At 42.2% G+C, this 23,937-nt stretch overlaps 1 protein-coding gene across 1 annotated transcript in view; it reads right to left on the bottom strand.

Annotated features, from left to right (window-relative positions):
• Positions 1–1,073: 1,073 nt before the first annotated feature.
• TMEM156 (transmembrane protein 156) overlaps positions 1,074–23,937 on the bottom strand; it is a gene marked incomplete at both ends in the record, with an annotated part of 54,684 nt that continues 31,820 nt past the window's right edge. Inside the window, 4 exons of the mRNA XM_080697257.1 lie at positions 1,074–1,127; positions 1,360–1,483; positions 5,054–5,323; positions 6,834–6,939. Coding sequence (XP_080553383.1) covers positions 1,074–1,127; positions 1,360–1,483; positions 5,054–5,323; positions 6,834–6,939 — 554 coding nt within the window. The remainder of the gene's footprint in view (positions 1,128–1,359; positions 1,484–5,053; positions 5,324–6,833; positions 6,940–23,937) is intronic.

Below are 23,937 nucleotides of genomic sequence, written 5' to 3'. Positions count from 1 at the left end.
CGTCTACACCTTCATGTGTTTCATGTCTATTAAAAGTCTTGTATTGCAATAATCAGGAAAGCATCCTCCTGAAAACTGCCACGGTTTAATAGGACTTGAACTTAATTTATACCTTTTGTAAGCCAATTTCCCACTGATTTCCAAGTCATTTGTCAGAACATAATATGTGATGTTCAGAGAAATAATAACTTGGCTTTTTAGAAATCGTATAGTATCCATACCTCATAGAGAGTGTGACATCCCACACTCCTGCTGAAACCCCAGACCTGAGCTGACTCACCTAGTCATTAGGGATACGCAGACAAGAAAAGGTAAAACTAGTAGAATCCCATTTGCCAAATCTTTAGTTCCTCAAATTAAAAAAAAAAAAAATTCAGCCAGGCGTGGTGGCGCACGCTTGTAATCCTCATGCTTAGGAGGCAGAAACAGGAGGATTACGCAGGTTCGAAGCAAGCCTTGCTTGCTTAAGAGACCCTGTTTCCAAATAAAAATATAAAAATAGGTCTGGGAGTGTAACCCGGAGGTAGAAGGGTTTTCAGGAACCCCAGTACCACCCCAAAAAAAATTTTTTTTTCAGCCTGTGATCTAGGGGGAAAAAAGTATCAGAAAAACCTCTGTGTGCTGAAATATGCTTTCCTGTTAAGCTTTCTTGGAGCGAAGTGAGGTGTCACATAACTGTAATCTCACTACTTGACAGGCTGAGACAAAAGAATCACAGATTCGAGGCCAGCCTCAGCCACTTAGCAAGACCATCAACAACTTTGTGAGATCTCCTTTCAAAATAAAAAACAAAATAGGGTTATGCATGTAGAACAGAAGTAGAATAACCCTGGTTTGATTCCCAGTAACACGCGTGCGCGCGCGCGCACACACACACACTCACACACACACACACACACACACACACACATTACTTGGTAAAGGAGGAAAAATATCTTCTCCATCTCCATCCACCCTTCTCAGTTCATAGCTGAGGACTCTACATTGAAAGATTAACAAGAGAAAAACATACTAATTTATTAGTTTTTAGTGACCTGAGAGCCTACAGAGGCAGTGAAGACCTGAAGAAAGAGTTAGCCCTGAGTGGTGTTCACAGTAGGTTTGATGCAGAATGGATTCAGAGAAATCTGGGAGGGCAAGGAGAGTGCGCTTAAATGTCATAGCTGGTAGGGGGATAGCAAGACCTGTTGGTTAAGATCCTGCTGCACCCTGTGTCCTTGAAGATAAGGATGCTCCTTGCTTCTTCTTGTCGGGAAGACACCTCTCACTTGAGGTCTTATCTGCTTCAGAGGAAGGTAAGAAAAGATTTTATTTCCTGCTTCGACAAAGGAGGGTGGCAGATCAGAGTGACCTTCCTACGTCTACTGTTTTCTCTGGTTCATTCGGCTCAGGATCTTCGTTAGGTGCTGTGTTTTGGAGCAGCATGTCTAGAACCGCATTACTCAGTAAGCCTGACTCTGCAGTTAGACTCTGGAAATCCACTCTGATAAGCAATTTTAATCAAGCAATAAGGCCAGAAAATTAACTTCCATCTTAACCCCGAGAAAATATTTTTGTATTTTTTAACGGTAAGAGCTGTCCCCTTATCTCTATGTACTTTTTATTATAATTAATAACTATAATTATTCTTGACATCCACGATGGCTGTAACAAATGGGCAAGCCAAAAGAACCGGAGGAAACACTTTGCTATTAAATGTAAATACTCAAGAATTTCATTTAAATTCATTTTATTTTGGTACCCTTGAATTAAAAAAAAAAACATTCTAGTGCCAAAGGAGGCAAGATATATAAATGTAAACAAATGTATAAACAAACAGCCCAAGCCCTCTTCAGTAATTTGCTCAATAGCAACGATCTATCTGTGTAGGGAAAATTACATTTGCAATTTGGCCCAGTGAGAGAAAGGATTTCCATTCTTGCCCATTCCTGGTCAATATTAAAAACCTTGGGTCCACTGTAAGATTGATAACAATAGATGAGAAGGAGAGTGAGCCTTCTCGCGCTCTCTCCCTAGGTCTCATCAGCTGTTTTCCATGACTCACGATGGCTCCTTGAACACACGCTTGGTCCCGCGATCTGGTCAAATGCCAGCTCTGGAGCCGGCTCTCATCAGGCAACCCGGGTTCCCACTGCTTTCCCATTATGCATCCTCAGCTGGACCCAAACATTCATCAGCCCACTCATTCCCAAAATAAAACTGTAAGTGTTCTTCCAGAGGGTTCAGTCCAAATTGCCTAAGGGACAGTCTGCAGAATTTAAAAAAAAAAAAAAGAAAAGAAAAGCAAATAGCAAATATTCACACAAATGTGTTAAGTATTGCCTAAATTAGAACTGGTAGGAAACACTTTTAAATCATTTATTCAAACTACTGTGTCTACAATGGGATTTTACCCAGCAATAATGGAAAGCAAAACCATGGCATTTACAGGGAGATGTCACAAAAATAAGAAGTCGGATGCTTTCCCTAATATGCCAAAGCTCAGGAGAAATGGGTAATGGAAGGAACTCTAGATGAAGAAGGAGATTCTATAGAGGAGCAAATAAGGTGAGCTAACTGAGGGGATGGGAAGGAGGAAGAGGGAAACTCTCTAAAGCACATGATATGCTTAAACAAACATATCAAAGTCAGTCACTAAGCCAAGCATGGGAAGGAGGGAGGGGGAGGGAGGGGGGTGGAGTATGGGCTATCTGGGTGATATGTGCATGTACGTCTCCACAAGTTTCTTACCCCATTAAGATGTGTATAACTACAATGCACCAATAAAAATTTATTAAAACAATAAACTACTGTGTCTAATAAGAACGCTAGAAAAACTTCCCCAACTGATTATGCAATGGAAACTCCATTATATCCCTAAGAGGACAGTGTGGTGGTGATAATACATTTCTCAGCTTAGGACGAGGAAACCTAGGTCTCCCCTAGCTTCTCCTACTACAGCGCCTTTGGACTTGCTTTCTGCATCTATTAAGTGAAAGCACAGATCCAGGCATGGTGGTGCATTACTGTCATCCTAGTACTTGGGAGGCCGTGACAGAAGGATCACAGGTCAGAGGCCAGTTTCAGCAACTTAGTAAGGCCCTGTTTTAAAATAAAAAATAAACAGACTAAAAGGACTGGAGGTATAGCTCAGAAATAGTAATACCCTGGGCCCAATCATAGGGGGAAAAAAAACATTAGGAAGGAAGGAAGGAAGGAAAGAAGGAAGGAAGGAAGGAGATGGAGGAAAGAGAGGGAGGAAGGAAAGAAGGAAGGAAGGGAGAAAGGAAAGAAGGAAGGTGGTTAGTTCATTTCATTCAAGTTTCTTTCAGTTATAACATTCCATGGTCAATAGAGAGACATATAGAAGTTGGTATTTATTCTTTTACTGGACAGATTTTTCTGGAGCCTCTAGCAACTGCAGGGCATCATGTCCTCTGTGTGGGGTCTCTGCCAAACTCTCCCAGCCCTTTGAGTTCCTTTATCGGCCACTTGACACTGCTCACTGGAATTAGAGTTTCCCTACTCTGATTCACCCACTGACAACTGTATTATTTTTGCCACTGAGTAGAATTCTCGACACACAGCAGGTGATAAAGAGGCATTTGGTGAATGACCAAGAGGAACTCTCGCCCGAAGAGTTGAGCATCCCAGAAGAGGGCATCAAGCCTAATAGCCTGCAATGCTTCCTTCATACGGCTATTTTCTATTCTTTCCAGATTTTCTTTTATTTTATTTCAAATCTATTTTATTTTATTTCTTTGTGTGCGGTACTGGGAGTGGAACCCAGGGACTTTTCTACCTCTGGGCTATACTCCCAGACCTATTTTATACTTTATTTGGAAACAAGGTCTCACTAAGTTGCTGAGAGCCTCACTAAGTAACTGAGGCTGGCTTCAAACCTGTGCGATCCTCCTGTCTCAGCCTCCCAAGCGCTGGGATTAAAAGTGTGCACCACCATACCCAGTTTTTTTGTTTTTTTGTGGTACTGAGGATGGAACCCAGGGACATTCTACCTCCAAGCTACACCTCCAGCCCTATTTTTTTATTCTTTATTTTGGAACAGGGTCTCACTGAGTTGTAAAGGGCCTCCTTAAGTAGCTGAGGCTGTCTGCAAACTGCAATCCTCCTGTCTCAGCCTCTCAAATGCTGGGATTACAAGCGTGTGCCACCACGCCCGGCTATTTTTATTTTATTTCAATGTTTTATTTCAAATATTTTATTTTATTTTGACCTCAGCTAACAAAAGAGTTTTCAATATGATGAGTCCTCACTTTTCACAGTAAAGAAATAAAAGCCGGGCGTGGTGGCGCACACTTGCTTGTAATCCCCGTGCTTGGGAGGCTGAGACAGGAGGATCGCACAGGTTCAAAGCCAGCCTCAGCTACTTAGTGAGGCTCTCAGCAACTTAGTGAGACCCTGTTTCCAAATAAAATATAAAAAAGGTCTGGGAGTATAGCCCAGAGGTAGAAAGCCTCTGGGTTCCACCCCCAGTACCACCCAAAAAAAAAAAAAAAAAAAAAAAAACCAAAAGAAATAAATATAATCATGAAAGTCACAGAAAACAAAAATGGGAAAGGGAAACATTTAAATGTTCAAGGAAAATTATGGAGGTGACAATCCAAATATAAATGCAGGCTTTGTTTTTGTTGTATAGTGGTTGTTTTGCTTATATAAGCAATATACAAGAGGTAGTAACTTTTAAACCTAGTTTAAAAAAGTTGTAGAAACGTGGCAATTTTTGTTCTTAATCATTAGAAATGGATTTTGTTCTTAATCAGTAGAAATCATTTTCTATTTTCCTAGTAGAAAAAAATAAGTTTCTTTTAATGGCTGTAAACTAACAAACACAATTTCTGAGCCAACAGCAGACCCTGACTGCACTGAGACCCAAGCACTCAGCCTGCGTCTCTTTGTAACGTATCCTGGACACTGAGTTGCAGGCTAGACCATGTAGCCACCCTTCTGGGCCCTTCAGTTTCCTCTCCAGGCCCCCTCTCCACTCACTTCTACCCAGCTTGGTGCCCGTGAGGCCTGGCTCTGGATGGGCTTGGTTAACAAATAGTACTAATACACGAGAAACAGGATAGCAGAGTTGGGGCTTTTACTCTCTCTCTCTTCAGAGTAACCAAGGGCTGTGGTGTCCCCTGTCCAGAGGTCCCAGCTCCCAACAGGTAGCCCGCTCTGCACATTCCCTCTGCCAGGGGTTGGGGGGGGGGGTTTGTCTCCATCTCTCTGGGTTCCTTGACGCTTTGGTCTTAAGGACAGCAGCAGGACCCTGCTATTGCTAGTGCCGGAATGCTGCAATCTCACTCTTGGTTTTTCCACATCCTGCTTAATAGTCCTGCATTAAAATCTCACCAAATCATTTAATTTGAGCATAATATCAGTTTCCTGCTAGGACCTTTACTGAGCACCACTCATGTATTATAAAGAGTAAGCACAGTAAGAGGGTGCTAACAAATACGAATTTCCCTCTGTTAGGGTTTGGATCTTAAGTGGCCATGTGTTGAAGGCACGATGGCCAGCCAGTGGCACTGTTAGAAGGTGATAGAAACTTTAGGAGGTGGAGCCCTAGTGAGAGAAAGTTAGGTCATTGGGGGCGTGCCCTTGAAGGGGATAATGGGACCCCCAGGTCTTCTCTCTCTCCCCTCTCTCCTCTTTCCTCTCTCTTCTCTCTTATTCTCTCAGTTTCCTGGCCACCATGAACTGAGCAGCTTTGCCCTGCCACAAGCTCCCTCCATGAGATATTCTGATTCACCACATGCCCAGGGCAACAAAGCCAGCTAACCATGTTCTGAAACCAAATGCCAAAATAAGCCTTCCCTCATTCTAAATAGATTTGCTTTGGTATTTTGTCAGAGCAGCAGAAAGCTAACTAACACAAACCGTCTTCCCTATTAAAGTTTTTATATACCCCACAATGACTAGAGAAGTTTTGTTTTGTTTGTGGTACGAAGGATTGAACCCAGGGACATTCTACCTGTGAGCTACACCCCCAGCCCAATTTTTTATTTGGAAATGGTTCTGCTAAGTTGCTGAGAGCCTCACTAAGTTACTGAGGCTTGACTTCAAATCTGTGATCCTCCTCTCTCACCCCAAGTACTAGAAGTACAGGTGTGTGCCACCACGCCTAGCTAGAAGTGTTTACTATCTTAGCTACTTAATATTTGTTGAAGAAAAGGAAAAAGTTTCTAAGACACTTCTGGTCACAGTTTTAGATTCATATACATTCATCTACATGTTAAATTTAAAGAAGATATTTTAAATTTCAATCATATGACTGTCTGCTTCTCAAATCTCAGTCTCTTTATCCATTATACTCTGACTAAATTACAGCTCAATTCCAAGAATAACAATGCCAAGTATGAGCTGCCATCTTGGGGACAGTTTAACAGACTAAGAGGTTAATAGACTGAGAGCTTAGTTTCCTGATCCTTCCTAGATCATGGAGAAAATAGTGACGTGGCTTCACGTCATCTAATTCAGATGGACCAATTTTGTAACATCATCACTTTCTACCTACTACACCTGGATAGAAATACACGTTGGGTAGGGGAGGAAACTGCGTCTCCTTAAATCTATTTCCATTTTTGTTGTTGTTGTTTTGTTGTGGGGTCTGGGAATGGAACCCAGGGGCATTCAACCTCCGAGCTATACTCCCAGCCCTATTTTTTACTCTTTATTTTGAAACAGGGTCTCATTAAGTTGCAGAGGGCCTCACTAAGTAGCTGAGACTGTCCGCAAACCGCTATCCTCTGGTCTCAGCCTTCCAAATGCTGGGATTACAAACGTGCGCCACCACGCCCGGCTAATGAATAAGCCACAGAATCAACATGGTGAGAGTCACTCACCATGAGCGCTGATCCTGCTGAGGCACTGCGGGTGTGACTTCTAGTTCTGGAATTGGAGGAAGCACTTCCTTGACCCGGGCGGAGGGAAGCCCCTGGGTGGATTCTACTATTGAAGAAGGAGAGCAGTGTTAGTCTATATTTAGTCTATGGCACTGCAGAAAGAGACACACTATTAATGTAGACAATATAGATCCATTAGAAATATTCTAACGTAGGAAGTGCAGTAAGAAAAATCTGCCCCGCGTCTAACGAGGATTTTTGGCAATGTCCACCACCCACTAAATATCCTGCCTACAACTCTGACACTTTAACCTATTTCTCTCAACTGTTTCTGTCCCTCGCTTTCTATCCCTGAAGCGTAGTTAAGGAGAAGCAACATGGAAAAAACTTTGAAAGAACAAAGTCAGGTATCAAGAAATCTCGGTTACATGTCCCCAAGGAGAATATTAATGATATCCTCAATTTCAGTGACAATTTTACCAAGAAGCAAAGTTACTAATTAGGTGAATTCTAATGTACCTTCCTGTTTTATAACTATGTGATTCTATAACATTCTTTATTCTGCTAATGTCATTTTCGACTTGACTTCAAGGTATGAGATAAAAGTATATGTTCAACATCATGGCATCTCCTAAATTTTCCTAATATCTGGGCCCTACTTTTCTAGCTTTTATGTTGAGATTTGAATTCTACGAAAATATATGTGGTCTTTGTTTCATAGACATTTTTTTTTTTTTGTACCGGGAATGGCAGCCAGGGGCTCTGCCTCTTAAGCTACATCCGCAGCCCTTCTAATTTTTTATTTGGAGACAGAATCTCTCCAAGTTGGCCTCGAACTTGTGATGTTCCTGCTTCACCTAGCCAAGTAGCGGAGATGACAGGTGTGTGATTTTCGACTTTTGATGCAAAGCCCTGAATGTGGATAGAAATGAGGTGACAAATTAAAAAGAAGTTTCCATAGTTGCTTCTTATGAAGAGAAATAAAAAGGGGGATTTAAATGTATTCAGGAACATGACACAACTCATCCATGAAGATGAATGGACACAGGTTACCCAAACATAAATACTACAGAACATTCTCTCAGAAATTTTTCTTTTAATTTGAAAGCTTTTAATAATAATAAAAAATTGTTATAGCTGGGTGTGGTGGCACATGCTTGTAATCCCAGCATGGGGAGGCTGAGACAGGAGGATCGCGGTTCACAAACAGCCTCAGCTACTTAATGAGGCCCTTTGCAACTCAGTGAGACCCTATTTCAAAATAAAAGAGAATTAAAAATTAGGGCTGGGGATGTTGCTTGGCAGTAGAATATCCATGGGCTCAATCCCCAATATAAAAAAAATTAAAACTATGAAGAGATATTCAGTAAAACATCTCCTGGCCTCCCCACCTCCTAGACAATCACTTCCCAGCACCATTTAATTCTTTCCTTTTCCTCTCCCTCTGCCTTAGAAAACAAGGCTATTCAGGGGTTGTGTTTCTTTGTTTGTTTGTTTGTTTGTTTGTTTGTTTGTTTGTGGAGTGGTGGTGGTGGTTTTGGTAAAGGGGATCGAGCCCAGAGATATCCTACATTCTTTTTAAATTTTTTTGTTTTGAAACAGGGTCTCACTAGGTTGCTAAGAGCTTCTCTAAGTTGGTGAGGCTGGTCTTGAACCTGTGATCCTCCTATCTCAGCCTTCCAAGTACTGGGATTGTAGGTGTGCACCATCATGCCACGCTTCATTTCTTATATAACTGTGTGTGTGTGTATGTGTAATTTTATGTATGAATATCTTTCTTAGTCGTGTGTGTGTGTGTGTGTGTGTGTGTGTGTGTGTGTGTGGTACTGGGGTTCCTGGAAACCCTTCTACCTCCAGGCTACACTCCCAGACCTATTTTATATTTTTATTTAGAAACAGGGTCTCTTAAGCCAGAGAGGCTGGCTTCAAACCTCCACGATCCTCCTGTCTCCGCCTCCCAAGCGTGGGCATTACAAGCGTGCACCACCACGCCCGGCTTTCTCAGTCATTTTAACACATTTAGTGGTATATTATATACACATAAACATTCAGTAACATCCTGGAGCTGTTCCCACATAGGAACCCTCTCATTCCTTTGCACAAGTGCCTGGTGTGCCACAGCATGGTTGTACCTTCATGTACTGAAGCAGCCTCCTCTTTAGATTATGTCTAATCTTTTCATTTTGCAAACCCTTTGGCAACAAACATTTACAGACAGCATTTCTCCTCTGTATAAGTAAATCCAGAGGATAAATTCCATCAAAGGGCTCGTGATTTGTAACCTGGATAGTCATTGCCAAGTTATCTATTGTAGAAGTTGTACCAGTTTACACACTGACCTACACAATTTGAGAGCATCTACGTGTCTTCTGACATAGAATATAATGTCAAACTTCTGGATTTTTGCGAATCTGATATAAAAAATGGCACTTTGATATACCTTTAATTCGCATTTCCACAAGCATGTAAAAAAAGAAGTGTTTGCTTCACTGCTCTGTCTCCTCTTCCCAGGAGGCCAACATTATTGGTACATTGCAGTCACACACAAAAAAATTTAGGTTGAAAGGATTTAGTCTGCGTAAACCCAAGCAACCTGTCATATATTTAACAACCATTCGTATTTCCATTTTTGTGAGCTTCTATTCTTACCCTTTATCTATTTTCCCACTGGATTGTGGTCTTTATTAGTTATTAGAAGTGCCAAATGGCCCAGCCATATCACTTTGGGGGATCTTCCCAAAGGAATTGAAATCAGATTATTATGGGATACGTGCATTTCCACCTTTATAGCAGCACAATTCACGGTAGCCAAACTATGAACCAGCCCAGGTGTCCATCAACAGATGAAGGGATTATGAAAGGATGGTATATACACACAATGGAATTCTACTCAGCCGGAAAAAGAACACAAGCATGCCATTTGCAGAAAAATGAGCGGAACTGGAGAATATTATGCTTAGTGGGATTAGCCAGTCACAGAAAGTGAAGGGCCAAATGCCTTCACCCAAATGTGGAAGCTAGAGAGAATAGGAAATGAAAAATAACCTCAGATAAATGAGAGGAGACGCTCAAGGAGTGAGGGAGGGGGACCTGGAGAGTGACATGGGGAGGGGAAAGGGTGAACTGGATGATGGAAGCTGTTCATATAATCCTTTGTTCACGCCTGAAGTTGTTAGTGTCAATGTAAAGACTGCCTATGGGAGGGGGAGCAGAGTGGGAACCAGAGAGAAACACAAGGAATACATGTGTCTGTCACTCGGAACCTCACTATGATGTATAATTGTGATGCATCGATTTAACAATAGGAAGAAATGGCCAGGCGTGGTGGCGCACGCTTGTAATCCCCGCGCTTGGGAGGTTGAAACAGGAGGATCGCACAGGTTCAAAGCCAGCCTCAGCTACTTAGTGAGGGTCTCAGCAACTTAGTGAAACCCTGTTTCCAAATGAAATATAAAATAGGTGTGGGAGTATAGCCTGGAGGTAGAAAGCCCCTGGGTCCTAAAAAGCCCCAGTACCACCAAAAAGAAGAAGAAGAAGAAGAAGAAGAAGAAGAAGAAGAAGAAGAAGAAGAAGAAGAAGAAGGAGGAGGAGGAGGAGGAGGAGGAGGAGGAGGAGGAGGAGGAGGAGGAGGAGGAGGAGGAGGAGAAATGAGTTGATATAAAAATGAAATAAAGCCTGGTGTGGTGGCGCACGCTTTTAATCCCTGCACTTGGGAGGCTGAGACAGGAGGGTCTCACAGGTTCAAAGCCAGCCTCAGCTACTTAGTGAGGCTCTCAGCAACTTAGTGAGACCCTGTTTCCAAATAAAGTATAAAATAGGTCTTGGAGTGTAGCCTGAAGATAGAAGGTGCCCAGGTTCCATCCCCAGTACCACAAAAAAAAGAAATAAAATTATAGGAGAAATATTTTTTAGAGGTCCCATATGTACTAAGAATTTAGCTGCTTATTGTGAGTGAGCTACACATATTTTTTTCTTCCATCAGCTATTTATTTTGACCTTAGATTACAATGTTTGGGGGGGGTCTATACATTTTTTTGCATACTCTGATTTATCAGTCATTTGTATGATTTTCATGCCTTGATTAGAAAGGTTTCCTTTTCAATTCTAAATAAATTTTATCATGGTTTCTTCTATTTTTATTTTTTTCTTTTAATTTTTTTTATTGGTGCATTATATTCATACAACATATTGGGGTAAAAAAACTTGTGTGTACAAACATGTACTCATCGCTGATTTAACCCCTACCCAATTCCCACCCCATTCCCTCCCTGTCCCTCCCTCCCTTGCTTGGCTTAGTGATTGACTTCGATATGTTTAAGTACATTGTGTGTTTTAGAGATTTTCCTCTTACCCCCTCCTTTCTCCTCCTTTAGGTTATCTTGTTTGCTCCTCTATAGGATTTCCTCTTTCAAGAGTTCCTCCTATGACCCATTTCTTCCTAACTCTCACATATTAGGGAAAGCATCTGATTTCTTATTTTTTGTGACTGACTAATCTCACTTAGCATAATGTCCTCCAGTTCCATCCATTTCCCTGAAAATGATGTAATTGAGTTTGTTTGTTTGTTTGTTTTTTTGATGGCTGAGTAAAATTCCATTGTGTACATATCCCACAGTTTTGCAATCCATTCATCTGTTGATGGACATCTTGGCGGGTTCCATAGTTTGGCTATGGTGAATTGTGCAGCTATGAACATAGATACACATGCATTAGTTTGGTAGTTTGGCTTCCTATCTTTTGGATAGATACCCAACAGTGGTATTGCTGGATCAAATGGTAGATTTGTTCCCATTCTTCTGAGGATTCTCCATACTGTTTTCCAAAGTAGTTGCACTAATTTGCAATCCCACCAACAATGTCTTAGAGTTCCCACTTCTCCACATCCTCACCAGCATCTATTGTTATTTGTGTTTTGAATGATTGCCATTCTAGTTGGAGTTAGGTGAAATCTCAGGGTAGTTTTGATTTGCATCTCTCTGATTGCCAGTGATGTTGAGCATTTTTTCATGCATTTATTGGCCATTTGAATTTCTTCTTTTGTGAAGTGTCTATTTAATTCATTTGCCCATTTTGCTACTATTTTTATTTTTTTGTTTACATTAAAATCATTGAAGCCAGGAGTGTTGGTTCACGCTTGTAATCACAGTACTTGGGAGGCTGAGAAAGTATGATCAAAGGTTCGAAGCCAGCCTCAGTGAAGCTAGTTCGAAGTAGTTCGAAGCCTACTTAGCGAAGCCCTCCACAACCTAGTGAAACCCTGTGTCAAAGTAAAGAATAAAAAATGGGGCTGAGCATATAGCTCAAAGGTCGAATGGCCCTGGGCTCAATCCCCAGTACTGCAAAAAATAATAAATAAATAAATAAATAAATACATAAAATCATTGATCCACTTGGAACTTACCCCAGTGTTGGTGTGTGCTCTGGCTTGAGTCGATTTTTGTTCTAGTTGGTTTTCCCGCTGCCTCGGCACCGTTCATGCCACAAGGCTTCCCTTTTCTACATCATTTGCATTACGTGCCTGCGAGAAAGTCCTGAACTTCCTCGATTTTCATTTGATATGTTTATTTAGCCAAGTATCAGTACCATGAATAGACATTTCATCCTCTTTATTCTCCTATTTAAATTTTCCCTGGCTTTCATTGACAGTTTATTTTTATACAGATATCAAATGAACTTGTTTATAGTCATTTTTAAATGGAGTGTATCTTTGAACTGTTTTGTTTAAACAGTTCAAGGGGGGATGGAGCAAAATTTTTTCTCTTAGATCTCTAAATATGACAAGTGACATTAGCAGACTTCCTAATGCTATCTGAATCCTGTTGATTATTAAATATTAATTTGTAACCCAGCCCCTTGTTTAATGTTTTATTTAGCATATTTTTTTTTAGGAAATTGTCTTAGTTTTCCAGATAGACAACTATACCATCTGCAAAATAAGTGATCATTCACCAGGCGTGGTGGCGCACGCTTGTAATCCCCGCGCTTGGGAGGCTGAGACAGGAAGATCGTTCGAAGCCAGCCAGGTTCTGGCTTCGAAGCCAGACAGGTTCGAAGCCAGCCTCAGCTACTTAGTGAGGCTTTCAGCAACTTAGTGAGACCCTGTTTCCAAATAAAATAGAAAATCGGTCTGGGAGTATAGCCCGGAGGTAGAAAAGCCTCTGGGTTCCACCCCCAGTACCACCAAAAAAAGTGATCTTTCACTTATTCTTTCAAGTTTTGAGACCTCAGACCTCAAATTTATGTGTCTTATATAACTGTATGAACTAGCACTTCCAATCCAATGTTAGATAGAGTAACCATAATCTTTGTATCTTATTTTTATTATAAGTTTTAATGAAGACTGGGCATTGTATTTTTTGGGGGGGGGGTACTGGAGATGGAACACAGGAGCATTCTACCTCTGAGCTACAACCCCAAACTGATTTTTATTTTTTTATTTTGAAACAGGGTCTCATTAGGTTGATGAAGTCTCCCTACTTGCTGAGGCTGTCCTGAAACATGTGATCCTCCTGTTTCAGCCTCCCAAGTACTGGGGTTATAAGCATGCACCAACGTGCCTGGTGGATACTGTATTTTTTATTTTCTCTCAGATCTATACATATGACAAGTGATATTCACAGACTTCCTAATGCTAAACTGTCCTTATATTCTCCATTTGATCGTGTGTGTGTGTACATAAGATTTTTAAACTATTGTGTTAATAGTTTTGTTATTTTGTTTAGGATATTTGCATGAACATATACATCAAAATATCATATTGCAATATATTTAAGCAATTTATCCTATTGCTTAATATTGTCATTATAGACAAATTTTCTAGGGTTTTTTCCCTTTTGTCTGTGCTTTGCATGATTTAGCCCCAAGAAGCCTTGTTCCCCCGTGTGACGATGTTAAGAGGTGGTAGGGCTTTTAAGATGTGGGGCCTAGTGAGAGGTCATTGGGGTGTGCCCTGAGAAGAGATGGAGTGGTTATTGCAAGACCCTGGTTAGTTCAAGGGAATTGTTATAAAAGAGAGCGCTGGACCCTACCTGGAGATGTGATCTCTCTCTCTCTCTCTCTCTCTCTCTCTCTCTCTCTCTCTCTCTCTCACAGGCGCCATTGCACCACAGCCATGAGGCCCTCGCCAGAGCCATGCAGACCTACGGGCACCTCCAGCAGCCAGCCAGTGAGAAGCCAAGGCCCCCCCAGTACACATCAGCCAGGAAATGAATTCTGCCAGTGCAGAGCCCCCAGAGGAGAAAGCAGCCCAGCCCACATCTCTTGATGTCAGCCCTGGGAGACCTTGTGCTAAGCCCCGCCCAGCCACACAAGCCCCGCCCAGCCACACCCAGACCTGTGGCCACAGAATGTGTAGTTGTTTTTGTTGTGGTGGTGGTGGTGGTAGTGGTTTGTTTTGGTGGTACTGGGGTTCCTGGAAACCCTTCTACCTTTGGGCTACACACCCAGACCTATTCTTTTATACTTTTTTTTTTTTTTTAATTTGAAAACAGGGTCTCTTAAGCCAGCGCAGCTGGCTTCGAACCTGCGCGATCCTCCTGTCTCCGCCTCCCAAGCGCGGGCATTACAAGCGTGCGCCACTGCTTCGGGCAGAATGTGTAGTTTTAAGGCACTAGGTTTACTATATAATTGGTTACACAATAGAAAACAAATACAGTGATCAACAGACCCTTAGCCCCAAACCACAAGAGGTAGTAACTTCAAATCCAGGTTCTTGGGCTCTATCCCAGGACTACTGAATTAGAATCTAGGCTGAGAGCCTGAAGTTTTATAGACTTCAAGTGATTCAGAATGAACTTACTGTGCAAATAATTGCCAGACAATCTTTGACAAAGCATTCTGTAGCTTGCAGAATTCAAGATTTGAAAACTGTTCTTTTTAAAGGTTACAATAGCAAAAAAACCTATTCATAAAACTAAGCAATTATCAAAGAGAATTAACAGAGTTCTTCTGGTTGGAAAGCCAAACTGCTCATCACCAGCTTATTTCTCCAGTTTTCTGTGTTTTAAAGCACTGCATAGCCATAATTTTCTATAGAAAGCCATTACCTGTCAGAATGACAGCTAATCTGGACTAATTCTCCCGTGCTTCGTTATCTCTTCCTAGTATCCAAAGTCATATAACTTACATGCTAATAGAAAAACTTTTTAAAAATTGATAAAAAGCTAAAAAGGTAGGATACATATGTCATTTTAATACTTTCTTCAGAATAGCTAAAACAGGTGGATTTTTTTCCCCTCATACTACTCTGGAAAATAGAGCTTCTTTCAAATATTATTAATTTACCAACACTGGTTCAGGCAACAAAAGCAATCGAAAATATTTGAAAACTTCACAGATGTCTTTTCATGAATTTGTCAAATTCTCTGAACCAAATATTTTTTTAACTTTTTTTTTCCCAGGAACCTCAGAAGAGCCTAAATTTAAAAAAACAAAAAACAAAAAACCTCAGTGTGAATTTTGCCCTGGCTGCATCCTGCAAACCAAATGGATTCTCAGCTGTGGAAACTTTAATTAAAAATAAACTCCATGCCTTATGCTCTTGAATAGAGCCCTGATCACACTGTCCATGACAGTGTCCAGCCTGCCCTGGGATGCTGCTTCTTTTTTTTTCCTTCTTCTTCCTTTTTAAAAAGTATGCCTATGACTCTTCAAAGGTACCTTATTTCTATGGCATCTGGTATCTGGCCTCAATTCATCTTTCCAAAGTAAGTGATTCCCGCTGCATAACAGAAGCTTGCCAGGTGCTTCCCATCACTTTGCTCCTGATGATTTTCCTGTCAAAGACAAGGCACATCTCCCACCATGGGGGCCCATCTAAGACCTTCCTCACTCTCGCCAGCCTCAGCTCTCTCAGCTGCCAAGGGAATTTGCTCCATCGTTTTTTAAATATTCTTATCTCCAAAACTACTTGTTCGGGTGCATTTTGCTTGGTTACTAAATTGAAAAGCCAAAACAGCTAAAAACAAAACAAGAAGGCATAAATAGGGATAAGTAAAGCTGGGCATGGTGGCCCACACCCGTAATCCCAGTACTTGAGAGGCTGAAACAGGAGGATCACAAGTTTAAGACCAGCCTCAGCTACTTAGCAAAACCCCCAGCACCTATAAATTTTATTTCATTTTTTTAAAGGGGTTGGGGCTGGGCATGGTGGTGCACTTGTAATCTTAGCATGCAGGAGTCCGAGACAGGAGGATCTGGGTTCGCAGCCAGCCTCAGCTACTCAGTGAGGTTCTTTGCAACTCAGTGAAACCCTGTTTCAAAATAAAGAATAAAAAACAGGGCTGGAGGTGTAGAATGCCCCTGGGTTCCATCCCCAGTACCACAAAAAAGGGGGTGGGGGATACCTTTTTATTTTTTATATTTATTTATTTAGTTGTTTGTTTGTTTGTTTGTTTGCGGTACTGGGGGTGGAACCCAGAGGCTTTCTACCTCCGGGCTATACTCCCAGACCTATTTTATACTTTATTTGGAAACAGGGTCTCACTAAGTTGCTGAGAGCCTCACTAAGTAGCTGAGGCTGGCTTTGAACCTGTGCGATCCTCCTGTCTCAGCCTCCGAAGTGCGGGGATTACAAACGTGCGCCACCGTGCCTGGCTTGGGGTTGGGGATATAGCTCAGAGATACAATGCCCCTGAGGAAGGAAGGAAGGAAGGAAGGAAGGAAGGAAGGAAGGAAGGAAGGAAGGGGAAGGAGGAAGAGAATATAGTATTTATATCCTCTGTGCCTTCAACTTTCCCAAGAGTGGACTTATCCAGTATTGTTACAATCAGTCATTTCTCTGTGAGGACAGAAATTATGTGTTGTGCATTATTTTATCCCCCAGAACCTACCTTAGAGCGTGCACTTAATGGGTACTCAGTAGGTATATGTGAGTGACTGAATGTCCTCTAATGTCCCCGTGCCTCCTTTTCCTCAGTAAGAGGGCGTAGGCTGACGCAGAACAAGGAGGAATGCGGGAGTCAGGAAACAAGGCCGTCCTCTCTGAGAGGTTGCTATAAAATCAATCCACAATCAGGACTCAAACATACGAGGTCATCCTCAAAAAATGTGTTGCCAAGCCAAAAGTGGCTAACCACTTAAAGTGCTATGTTACACAATGAGTCAGGCTGCCCCAAAGCGAGGAAGAAGGTTTTCCAGCAGCTGGTCAAGGAGTGCATTTTTAGACCTACCGATCAAACCTCAGCCGCGATTTTGACGTGGTTCTGCCTGCGAGCGAGCACGTGTGTTTGCTGTCAAAAGTGAGTTTTGTCTGCATTTCTCTCAGTTAGATGATTCTTTGTGAATTAATACATTGGCCTTCCGTTTTTTTTAAACCGATTGGTATGAGTTATAGTCTACAATGGGTGCTTCTTTACCATTATTATTACTACTACTACTATTATTATTACTGTTATTATTATTTTTCATGATGCTGGGGATTGAACCCAGGGGCATTCTCCCTCTGAGCTATACCCCCAGCCCTATTTCATTTTTTTTATTTTGGAAGAATATTGCTTAGTTGCTGAGACTGGCCTCAAACCTGTCGATCCTCCAGTCTTAGCCTCCTAAGTACTGGAATTACAGACATGCACACACCATGCTTAGCTGGGTCCTCCTCCTCCTCCTCCTCCTCCTCCTCTTCCTCCTCCTCCTCCTTCTTCTTCTTCTTCTTCTTCTTCTTCTTCTTCTTCTTCTTCTTCTTCTTCTTCTTCTTCTTCTTTTTTTTGCAGTACTAGGATGGAACCCAGGGGTATTCTACCTCCAAGCTACACCCCAGCCTTATTTTTTATTCTTTATTTTGAAACAGGGTCTCACTGAGTTGCAAAGGGCCTCACTAAGTAGCTGAGGCTGTCTGCCAACCGTGACCCTCGGGTCTCAGCCTCCCAAATGCTGGGATTACAAACTGGGATTACCATATCCTACTTTTTTCTTTTTTTTCTTTTCTTTTCTTTTCTTTTTTGTTTTGCAGGTTTGGGGATGGAACCCAGGAGCATTTGACCTCCGAGCTACACCCCTGCTCTACTTTTTATTCTTTTTGAAACAGGGTCTAACTAAGTTGCAGAGGGCCTCCCTAAGTAGCTGAGGCTATCCGCCAACCGTGATCCTCCGGTCTCAGCCTCCCGAATGCGGAGATTACAGGCGTGTGCCACCGCGCCCGGCTCTAACTGGATCCTTCTTAATGCACTGCTATTGCAGGATGCTCAGCCCACTGGCCAGAAGAAGGGCACTGGAGCAGGGGCATGCCCCAGTGTGCAACACCTTTGTGGCCAGCGGGCTGACCACCACGCAGCCAATCCTGGCCCTGCCCCAACTCTCGTGTCAGAGGCTGAGCACGGGTGTTGACACCTGTTGGGAAGATGAAGTGATAAAGGTGTGCTTTGAAAGAACATTTCTATGTCCTTTGAAAACCAGAAAGCACCACCAAGTGCAAAAGAGAGTGCCCCCACATCTGTTTAAGTCCTCTCCAGGGATCTGCTCAGTCTAGGAGGACCTGTAGGTGCTCAGCAGGGAGGCGGGGTGGGGGTCTGGGTAGCTGACCTGGGAAATGACGCCTGGGTTCTTCCTTTCTCTCCTTCACACTTGAGGAGATTCGGTCATTATGAGTCTTTGCAGAAACAGTGTCAATACGCGTCTAAACTACACAAAGTACTCAGTTTCCTCAAAAGAGCCTCTTCAGAGCTGAAGGGATTCTGGATAATCATCGCTGATTACTTCAATCATTCAGCTGTAGAATTTTTCAGACAGTTTGGTGATTTTTATTCAGTTCTCTAATCTGGCTTTTTTTTTTAAGCCTTCCAGTCTTAATTATCTCTTAGGAATGCAGAACTTCAATCTCTCTGCACATCACTCTGACCTTTTCATCACATAAAAACCTTGGCAGTTTTGTGCAAGCCCAAGATAGCTAGTAGCCTTTTAGGGCTCACAGAACCAATTATGGAAGCTTAAAATAGATTTGCATTATTCCAGCCAACTCCCTACTATGTTCAGAACTCCATCTGTTATTATCAACAGCGATCCCGAAGCTACTCCTCGGCTCCAAATCCGGTCAGTGTGAAAATCAAAAGATGATGGAAAACAAATGACTGTAAAATTACCTAGAATTAACAGTCAAGGAGAGAAAAATCACCCTTGAACTGACCGCTGCCAATATTCTGAGCCAATGAACCATTTCCCAGTCACTTCAAACAACAGACTGTCTCAGTGCTCCAAGAAATAAAACCGATGAATCGCTTAATCACTTTTCCTTTTTGTTATTCTGGATAGGAAAGATCAAAAGTTACAATTTAGGGGATGCCGGGCATGATGGTGCACATCTCCTAATCCCAGTACCTAGGAGGCTGAGACAGGAGGGTCACAGGTTTGAGGACGGCCTCAGCAATGCAGTGAGGCTTTCAACAACCTAGCGAGACTCTGTTTCCAAATTAAAAAAAAAAAATAGGGTTTGGGATGTAGCTCAGAGATAGAATGTCACTGGGTTCAATCCCCAGTACCATACACACAAAAATGTTTACAATTTAGAAGGAAAAGTCTTTTAAAGGTCTTTGTAAGATAGCAGCAGCCACCTTTCCAGGTCAATGGAGAGTTGAATTTCTTTGGCACATATTTATTGAGTACCTACTATGTGCCCGCTAGGCTGTAGGCTGGGGTTGCAATGATGAATAGTATCAGATAGTGTCCCTGATCTCAAAGAACCCGCTCACTTATGAGAGAGAGACATTCATTAAATACTAAACACAAATACATAAAGTAGTGTCAGTGGATATTGCTGCCAAGAGATTTGTAGTGTTTCAAGGGTGTGCGATAAGGAAAGTTGATTAGTACAGAAATTCTCGGACTACTTCCCTGATGAAGCGTTAGTTGAGCCCAGATCATAAGGGAGGGTTGGGATTAACAAGACAAATTCAGGCGGGAGGAGAGGAGGTGTGTAGAGGTGGCCAGGGAGGCTGAGGCAGGGACGGGCTTGCAAAGATGGAGATGTCTATATGCATGTATTTTGTTATCAGTTCTTCTAGACATGGTGTACATAGCTGTCACACAAAGGCATTCCAGGAAATGAACAGGATAAATCATCCTATTCCACCTATAGATTCTTCACGCCTGTGAATTTCTTTCTGCAAAGAGAGTCATCCTCCGCACTTTGATCTATTCTGTAACCAAGCATATGGCTGTAACCTTTCTTACTTTATGAACTCCATCCTGTATTTTAAGAGTCATAAATATTATAGTTAAGCAAGTAAAACTTAAATTTTCCTGTTATCTTGCTTGGGTGCGAAACATCTGGTGCCAGTAATTTGTCTTCTCTTCTGCAGGAAATTGAAACCTGCTTAGTCTTTCTTATACTGGCCATAAACATGTTGAAAAGTATAACTTTACACTGCCATTATTTTTATTTGGGGGCAACATAAATTGGGTCACCCACTTAATTTTGGCATTTACTGGTTCTCTTTCGCAATAAAATTCCATTTTCTTGGCTTCGCGTTTCCTCAGAACCCACCCACATTGACTGCAGAAACCATTTCAGCCCATGCTGAGCCTCTTACCTTGCCACTGACTCTCACTGTCACACAAACTGCTACAACTTTATAGAGAGAGCATGTTTCAGCTCTGTTTCAGCTCTGCTTCCCATGTTAAATGTAAAACTCGGGAAGAGTTTTGATCTCTGGATTGAACCAGCCGCTCCCCAGTCTGCTATTGCAGTAAGTGACGTGTTGGAATGACCATCGGTTAAACAGCATTTCAACCCCGACTCTGCTAGAAATGGCTGTAAACCTTAAGCCCTCCTAGCTTCCGTTTCCTCATCAGAAAAAAAAGTGAAGTTCTTATGAAATTAAATAAAATGAGCCGGGCGTGGTGGCGGCACACACTTGGAATCCCCGCGCTGGGGAGGCAGAGACAGGAGGATCGCGCAGGTTCGAAGCCAGCCTCGCTGGCTTAAGAGACCCTGTTTCCAAATAAAACTATAAAATAAGTCTGGGAGTGTAGCCCGGAGGTAGAAGAGTTTCCGGGAACCCCAGTACCACAAAAATAAATAAATAAATAAATAAATAAATAAATAAATAAAATGATATATGTCAAAGTACATCCTATATTGAAGTTGTCTAATGAGATTAATAGATTTCTTTCTATAGCAGCCGGGGTGGGGGGATCTCCTTAACTGTGTTGGGAGCCCTGGGAATGGAGGGACTGTGCCAAAGTCATGTGCCTCTGCTTAGCCTAACAGCTGGCCCAGAGTCAGTGTTCAATATATTTGGGGTGAATATTAAAAGGCAAAGGATTTCAAGTTTTAGAGATTTCACTACACGTATGTGTGTGTGTGTGTGTGTGTGTGTGTGTGTGTGTGTGTGTGTATTGGTGGTACTGGGGTTCCTGGAAACCCTTCTACCTCCGGGCTACACTCCCAGACCTATTTTATACTTTTTTATTTGGAAACAGGGTCTCTTAAGCCAGCGAGGCTGGCTTCGAACCTGCGCGATCCTCCTGTCTCCGCCTCCCAAGCTCAGGGATTAGAAGCGTGCGCCACCATGCCCGGCGAGATTTCACTATTTTTTGATGGTCATGGCGAGGAAGAGGGGGAGATACAAAATGACTCCTTGCCAGACTCCTGCAGCAAGAGTGAGCAGAAGCTCCAGTCTAGAAACCTGGCCTTACAGGTATTTGTGTATTGGCTATCCAGCTTAGGGACACCGCAAGTATACAGAAAGCCAGAGTACTTCAGTGGCCCACGCTTGGTCAACCAGACACTCCTGCTTGGGGCTTGCCATCCTGGGGAGAGAAGAAGCTGCAAATTGGTCACAGGGCAGCTCAGCAGGTCAGAGGAAGCACCCAAAGGTGCTGAGACTTGAGGATATGACTTGAGCTGTGTTTTTTGGCTTCCTGGCCTCCCCTCAACTCCTGTTTATTTTCCAACCTCAGATCTCCTACCCTGCCAATTGGCTTCACGGGCTACCTAACGGCTTTCCAATAACTTCAGTTCTGTAGTCCACTGGGTCTCCAGCGTTTGCATCAAGTGACTTAGATCCTAGCCCACTCCTCCTACCCCTCGTCTTAGTTTCTCGGGGTTGTCAATACGCAAAGCACTGCTTCTAGGGAGACATTTTAAGGTTACTTTTATATGACTTTCAAAAATCCCTTCTTTAAGATGGTCAATGTTTTTCATTATTCCTGTGTGTGTGTGTGTGTGTGTGTGTGTGTGTGTGTGTGTGGTACTGGGGATGGAACGCAGAGGCGTTCTATCTCCAAGCTACACTCCCAGCCCTATTTTTTATTCTTTCTTTCTTTATTTATTTATTTTCGTGGTACTGGGGTTTCTGGAAACCCTTCTACCTCTGAGCTACACTCCCAGACCTTTTTTTTTTAATTTGGAAACAGGGTCTCTTAAGCCAGCAGTGCTGACTTTGAACCTGCGTGATCCTCCTGTCTTCGCCTCCCAAGCGCAGGGATTACAAGCGTGCGCCACCACGCCCAGCTTATTATAGGTTCTTCAATAAAATTAGGATTCCTCTAATCACTCTTTGTCTCTGTTCCCTAAAATTCATTTCTTGTTCATCTGCCCTTTTCCTCCATACTCATTTCCCCTCAGAGTTTGTGAAGGTTCACAAGTTATTATCATGCATGAACTCCATGCAGATATTATTCCAGGGACAAGGATAGAAAGATGAAAACAACAGGGTCATCACTTGTGTGAAGGTACTCACTGAATGGATAAGATGTTAGGTAGATAAATGTCAAGACAGGCAACATAACGTTCTGCTTCTCGGGCAGGGAGAAAAATATCCATGACATATTAAAGGTTTTTCTAGGTGACATCTCTTCCTTTCCTCTGTCTGTTCCTTGTGTCCTTGGTATGTGCCAGGCACCATGCCACGCTGGCGTCCCGCTAATCTCTCCTTATTGCGCTCCTTTAGGATGAATAAGCTTCTCTTGGAGGGTGGGAGCCAGTCTATACATCTGTGTATATGAGTGTAACAATACTGACTTTGTAATCCATGCACAACTGGAGAGACGTGCTGGAACCAATAGCCAGATTCAACAACAAGCTATGCTGAAAATGTGACACAGTCGCTGCTTCTTTGAACTATTTTTTTTTTCTTTCTCTCATGTTACTGCATTTCCAGAGAACCATGCTAGCACATTTTTTTCCCTTGCATTCTCCACAATCCATCATTACAAAGAGCAGCCTTAAAAACAGCACTCAGGGGAGACATTATTTCCTTTCCATTTCTCTCTCAGAAAGAGCAGCTTAGAATGGGGAGGGGAAAGATTGCATTCAGGTTAAAGAAATATAAATAAGAAAGAATCTGGTTTCCCTTTTAAGGTGTTAAACCTCAGAAGAATCCTTGGTTTAAAAAAAAAAATCCATCGCCCCTTGGCCTACACTAAACATTAATATTATATACCTAGTAATAAAGCCAGAGGGTTTTTAGTGAGCACTATTAAAGGAAAAGGATGGCTGAGACGGGTTTCTTGGGTGAATGAAAATCACAGGCTCATAAATTCGACCTGTGAGGTTAGTCTTGTGGTTAGCTAGGATGTAAAATTTGTGATTCCCTTGATAATATAGCTTGACAGGGGAACTATTGACTTTTTCTCAGACAAGACTGCAGTGTTCAAAATTATGACTTGAAAATAGAAATGAGCAGGACTCCTAAAGCAACCAAAAAGCCCATCAGAACTGAATTGAACCATTCCTGGTGTATGGGTAGGGTACCTATACTAGATAAGAGAGAAGAACGGAGTGGGGAGGGACACTATTTTCTCCTTTTACAATTAATTTTTTCATTTAAAATACTCTGTGGCTTATTTTTTATTTAATCAAATAAAATTTGCATTGACTACATAGAGTTTCCATCAACTTATCCCACACCTAACTGGGGTTGAACGATTATTTCCCCAGTATTTATTGTTAGCCATAGCTTAATAATTTGACTACTAATGCAGAGGAGAAAATCTAAATTCTAAAAACAGATTAAACTCTTTAGGTGCACCTAGTCTAATTTTTCCCCAGGCTGGGAGTCTGAGTTCTGGCTAATTTCAATAGCTAACAAAAGCCCAGGCATGTGGTCCCCTGTGAAATTCTAGGCAGATCTCTAGCTGGCTGCAGCTGCAGCTGCAGTGGGGGTCTGGG

Source organism: Muscardinus avellanarius (genome assembly GCF_963383645.1).
Source record: "Muscardinus avellanarius genome assembly, chromosome: 6".
Taxonomy (NCBI): Eukaryota; Metazoa; Chordata; class Mammalia; order Rodentia; family Gliridae; genus Muscardinus; species Muscardinus avellanarius.
The sequence above is the reverse complement of the archived record's forward strand: the minus strand, read 5'-3'. Positions and strand labels throughout refer to the sequence as shown.